This window comes from Aythya marila (assembly GCF_965140915.1).
Source record: "Aythya marila genome assembly, contig: HAP1_HAP1_SCAFFOLD_165, whole genome shotgun sequence".
NCBI classification, from domain to species: Eukaryota; Metazoa; Chordata; class Aves; order Anseriformes; family Anatidae; genus Aythya; species Aythya marila.
This window is the reverse complement of record NW_028136611.1, coordinates 29,933-35,647: the sequence shown is the minus strand read 5'-3', so window position 1 is coordinate 35,647 and position 5,715 is coordinate 29,933. Positions and strand designations below refer to the sequence as shown.

Sequence of the window (5,715 nt, the reverse complement as noted above, 5' to 3'; positions counted from 1 at the left end):
AACAAACAAACAAACAAACAAAAAAAAAACAACAGTAACCTGAACGAGATTAATATGCTGTTCCACATCAAGACCATTTTGGAGGGATTGCTGATCAGATTTTCTTAACGAAATCTCCACGGATTTTATTTATTTTTTTTGTCCTATTCATGCACTACTTTTCTTTCCTTCTAGCCCACTCAGCAGAGTGGAACTCGTAAATGTCCAGAGAAGAGCTTTGAAGAGAGACGGTGGGAGAAGTGGCAACAGAGAGAACAACAAGAGAAGCTTCGGCAGGAGGAAGCTGCTGTCAAATCTACTGCTGGCTTCTTTAATACTGAACCAGCAGGGAAAGTGGCAGCTCAATTTCAGGGCCAGGAAGCTAAAAGTAAGTGTTGAAGGTTAAGAGTTACTTAGGTTGTCTTCTGAAATACAGACAGAAGATGACAATTCTCATGCTGTAACTCTGGCTGGGTGCATTTTGCCACGCAGTGCTACGAAGCAAAGGGTGTACTTTCTTTTTCTTAGTTTGCTTCTTTTCCTGCCAGCCAGATGTTAGGTAAGGAACGGGAGACTAGAAAATGACACTACAAATGTGGACTTTGTAGAACAACTTAACTGTGGGACATCACTGCAAGGGAGAGGAAGCTGGTACAAGAGTTGCATACACTCTTGTCCTACTATAACTGCTGCTTTTTCCTTTCCTAGCGGGAGCGGGACTTTAAATATAAAAGCTGTCTATATTTGTGAACCTAGCTTGCACTTAGGATTGCTATGTGTCTGAGGTTTCCCTTGTCCTGGATTATTATTTACTGTAGCTCTTCGGTTTCTTTGTTCCTTTGTATGGCTTGTTGGTAGACAGAGTTTACTATGTGGAAAAGATTCCTGAGAATCCAGGCAATGGCGGTGTAATTGTGCTGGCCAAATGCATTTAAGTGTGTAGAAGGACTGTGGAAATGATTAAGAGAACCTGGATTTTTCCTGAGGCAGAGCAAGACTGTATCAGTTCTCTCTTCCTTTTACTCTAGCCAACTTTATGACATCTGCGAAGCCTTCGCGTGGGAAAGTCACTTTCCCCAAGAAGAAGGCACTGAAACGTAAGGCACCTGGGAGTTACCCGTCTGCCATAGCAGCTGTGGAACTACAGACTGCCTTTGATGCTGACATGATGGGACCTCCAGCCAGAAAAGCAGCCATGGTAAGGCCAGGGGCTAATGCAGCGATGGATCCCTTGTTAAATTTCTACCCTCCTCTATTTGAAAAGGTGGAAAACTCAAACGTTCTGCAGGCCTTCTGTTTCCTTAGAAATCCAGTAGCTGTCTCCAGGATGCTTGTAGAACCCTTCTGTATTTATGAGATGAATGGCACTCTTTAACCGGTACTCTGATGCTGTGATTTCTCTGGTGTGGGGGATTTTGTCCATTAATGCCATGTTCTTAAAAGACACCAGATCGTGAGTAACCTCCAGGTGAATGTGAACTTTCTTCAGGAGCACCTTGGTTTTGTATTTTGGCCACGGCTCCGCAATGCCAGAGGAGAAGCAGTGTGGAGGAAAAAGCTATTAAGGAATCTTTTACCCATGTGTCATAAATACTGTTTTGCTGCTTTCTAGGGTGTTTCAGACGTGCCGGAGCACGTCCCAGCCATCAGACTTGAAGAAAATCCCCCAAACAGGTGACAACCCCAACTTGTTCTTTTTCTTAATCAGTGTATATCCCCAGGGAAACATAAGTTCTGTCACATGTGGGAAAAAATGAGGGTTCTGAGATAATTGAAGCCAAAATCCATCAAAGGAATAAGTCACCTGAAACCACTTTCTAGCAGCTAGCAGGATTGCTTAATTAGGCTTTCTTGAAATGCTGCAAGTCAGCACAGCTTTCCGGTGACTTCTTGGGTTGTCTGAATACCTGAACGAGGATGAGGTGAAGTTCTACTTCCTCGTGAGGTGATAGATGATGAGTAGTGTCCTCTGCCTTTTGGTCCTCAAGAATGCCACCTCAACTCCAGGTGCCCTGGCTTCACAGATAAACCCCCAGACTGAAAAATGTACCTGGTAACACATCGGGCTCTAAATGTAGCCCTGGGTTGATTGATAACAATCCCTGTGTAAGATTGAAGCATAGGAGGGCTTGCCTACAGTTTTAAGAGCCGGTTTGCAGGAAAAGGATTTCCCGTTAAGAAATGGCATATCCTGATTGTTCTTTCTTGCTCTCCCAAGACCTGAAGTGCGTCTTGGAAGCCCTGAAAGATTTGAGGAGCAGATGGAGATGGATCTCGAGACCTCGACCTCAGCTTCTTCCCAGCCAGAAGAGGCACGGACACGCTGGCTGAGTTCCACAGGGAACGTGCCCTTATCTGCGGATGAAGATTTTGAGAAGCTACTTTGGGAAATCTCAGGAGGCAGACTGGAAGCCGAAATCGACTTAGACCCAGGGAAGGACGAGGATGACCTCCTCCTTGAACTCTCCGAGATGATTGACAGTTGAACTGCGTAGTCCTAGGGTATAATTAAAAAAAAAAAAAAAATTAAAACTGTTCTTCTTGTTGGATACCCCGAGGTGATCCTTTTTCTAACTGAGGCTTTGCAATGAGACTTAAAGCACAGTCCGAAGTGGTAGAAATTGGCAGGATCTGCCCTCAGTTGTCCTAAATTTCCCTGCTGGTCAGAGTTAAGGTCTTGTGCATCCATTCTGTAACTATAGGTGGTTACCTTCGATATCGAGAGGACAAAGCACTTCTTTTGGCACAGAAAGATCTCCATTGGCACGCCATGGTGGCTGCAAATCGATCTTCTGATGGAGCGATGCTCTGAAGGCTTAAATGTAAAGCTTCTTCCTTCCTCCGCCCTTGGCACAACTCGATGTTGGGCACATTGTGAAGCTTCGGTGTTCTGATTTCTCGGACAGTTGATAGCCAAATCCTGGAGTTACTATGTCAACTCTTGACTTTTACTCGTGTATGCCATTGTTTTGACTGTACCCGTGTCAGATGATGAAGCTGTAGGGGTGGGAGGGAGCAGAATCGTTGTTCCAGTGTGTTGTGGACCAAACTTGCTGCCAGGAATGGGGGTGGGGGTCAGCCCACCCAGCCTTCCTTTCAATTATCAGGGAGGATCAAATGGTGAAAAGCAGCAGCTCTGCCATGCGGCTCCACTACCCCCACTCCCTTCTCTTGTGCTATACCAAAGTTCCCCCAGGCTTTGGTTGGTGCTTTTTGCCTGTGTGAGGACTCCGGGGCGAGCAGTCGGGACTCTGCCGCAGTCACAGGGTCGATGAAGGGTTGTTTAAGTGCCTCTTGGTTTTAAAAGTTGCTCCCCTGAGCTGCTGGCTCTGCTGCCTGCTACAGCAAATGTTCGGGTGCCATCAGCATCGCACTTGGGCGTGGGCACTGACCCTGCGGAGGACAGAGCTGAGATTCGGGTGTATTGTGTACCCTGCCACCAGCCATCGTTTTTTTTCCCCTAGCAGATCAATTTTGAATTATTTTCCGAACTTTTCGCGGCACGGTAGGCACTTCCCGCTATGATTTGTGAAGCTGTGGGGGCCCTCAGGCATTTGCTGCTGGCAGAGGAAAAGCGCTTGTCGAATTTGTTGTAAATACTTAATGTTTGGACAAAACCACGCGTCTCTGTGTGTGTGTGTGTGTGTGTGCTGTGATGCCCCGGCCCCACCAGGGAAAACCTCCGCCGACGAAACTGCTGCTGGAGCTCACGCAGGCCTTCATCGTGCCGAAGGACTTCACGGGGACTTCTGGCGGCTCAGAAATGGGGGAGAAAAAGCAAACTCAGGAGGAGGAGAGCTCAGAGACTGCGCCCACCTGCCCTCGCTTTCCCTTCACCCCAAGAAGCCCTGTTCTACCATCAGCCTTCGCCTCTTCTGCCTGCGGTGCTGGGAGCGGGAGCGGCGAGGCGGCAGCAGCCATGGCGTACCGCGGGCAGGGCCAGAAGGTGCAGAAGGTGATGGTGCAGCCCATCGTATCCTTCCTGCGGCTGGGGGGTGCCGGGGAGGTGGGTGGGGGGCGGCTCGGACCTCAGGGGGCTCGGCCCGGGCCTTGAGGCCTTGTCGCGGGGCCCTGAGGCCTCGCTGTGGGGTTTGGGGCCTTGTCCCGAGCCCGGAACTGTCGTCCCCGTGCTGAGCCCTTAACGCAGCGCCCCAGAACCTCATCTTCCGCTACCTGCAGAACGTGAGTACCGCGGGGAGGGGGCGGGGATGGGGATTTGGGGAGTGTGGGGGGAGTGGGGAGGGTCTGGGGATTCCCCTCGGTGAGTTTTCGGCTCCTGGCTGTGTCCCGGGACGGGTTTGTGGGGGATGGAGAGCTGTGCGGTGTGCTGGTGGGCACAAGGAGCCCGGCATTTCCCCCTCGTGTAGCCGGGCGTGCAGGGGTGTTCCCTTGTGACTGGAAACGTGTTCTTCACCAAACGTGTAGTATTCACCCGATGGTATAACGCTCAAATGTCAGATTGCACATTGGAACTGCCCCTGAGAGTTGCTCCTCGGAGTGTTTGGGAGCTGAACAAAAGTGCTCAGTGTTTGTGGCCCGACTTACTCTCCTCCTTCGTTCTGCAGAGGTCGAGGATCCAGGTGTGGCTCTATGAGCAGGTGAACATGCGGATAGAAGGCTGCATCATCGTGAGTATCCGCACGTCCCCATGTTACATCTTTCATTTTGCCTCATTCACAGTCGTGTTTTTTGGTCAAGAAAAGTTATCACAAGGAAAAAGAGATTTGTACTTCTCTGCCTTTCCCCTCGCCCTGCCCTTCCCTCCCGCTCCTGAGCCCTTCGTCAGGCCTTGCTGGGCCCTCTGTCCGGCTGTCTGTCCGTCCATCCGAACCTCTGGCCATCTGTCCCACCACCCTGCCCCGTCCCTGCCCTCTCCCTAAGGAAGCAAAGAGTCCCCGGTCTGCCTTCATGGGGGGGGGGGGGGGGAGGGAGAGGGGAGGTTCTGCTGAGAAAAAAATGAAAGATTTCCCCCTTAACGGGCGCCTTGCTAGTTCTTTCGAGTTCCAACCTTCTGCCTTCCTTCCGTAGCAGTGCCTCTAAGGGGTGCGCTGTAAGGCAGCCCTCATCTGGCACGTTGCTCCTCCGTTCCTCCAAGGAACTGCCTTCAGGATCTGACTAACTCTGGATGCACCCGGTTGTCGCCTTAATTTCTCCTTTAGCTTGCTGAAAACAAGCCGGTTGGGTGACCTTTTGCGTTTCTCGCTTAAAATTTGGATCGAGGAGGTCTGTGTTTCCTTACGCTGATGAATTTAAGAAGATCTTGCATCTAAGAAAGGGAACAAAAGCTGCTGCCCAGCAGCGTCTGGCTCAGGGAGGAGTGAGAAAGCTCTGTGCAGTCCACAAGGTCCGTGCAGCAGGAGGCAGGAGGTGCTCCAGGCTCACAGCAGCGGTTCCCCTGCGGCCTGTGCAGGGAGAGGCCCCTGGTGGAGCAGGCTGTCCCCCTGCAGCCCATGGGTCCCCCGTGGAGCAGATCTCCACGCTGCAGCCCCCCTGCGGGTGGAGGAGCCCCCGGTGGAGCAGGTGGCTGTGGCCTGGAGGAGGCCGCGGCCTGTGGAGAGCCCCCGCAGGAGCAGGCCCCGGGCTGGACTGGAACAGGCTGTGCTGAGCCTGCTTTGCCCGTGACGCTCCTTGTGGAGTGATCTCCCTGTCCTTCCGGCAGCCCTTGAGCCCTTGCCAGCCTCTTTTCTCCCCTTGGCGTTGGAGGAGGGGCAGGGAGAGAGCGCTTGTGCTGGAGCT

The 5,715-nt window shown here is 51.6% G+C and overlaps 1 protein-coding gene across 1 annotated transcript; it reads left to right on the top strand.

Annotated features, from left to right (window-relative positions):
* Positions 1–3,644: 3,644 nt before the first annotated feature.
* LOC309891702 (uncharacterized protein) lies at positions 3,645–4,607 on the top strand (the record flags this gene model as incomplete). The annotated part of the gene is made up of 3 exons (XM_082786041.1): positions 3,645–3,952; positions 4,135–4,161; positions 4,545–4,607. Coding segments are annotated over exons 1-3 (300 nt in total), but the record flags the coding sequence as incomplete, so codon positions are not given.
* Between the last annotated feature and the right edge of the window lie 1,108 nt (positions 4,608–5,715).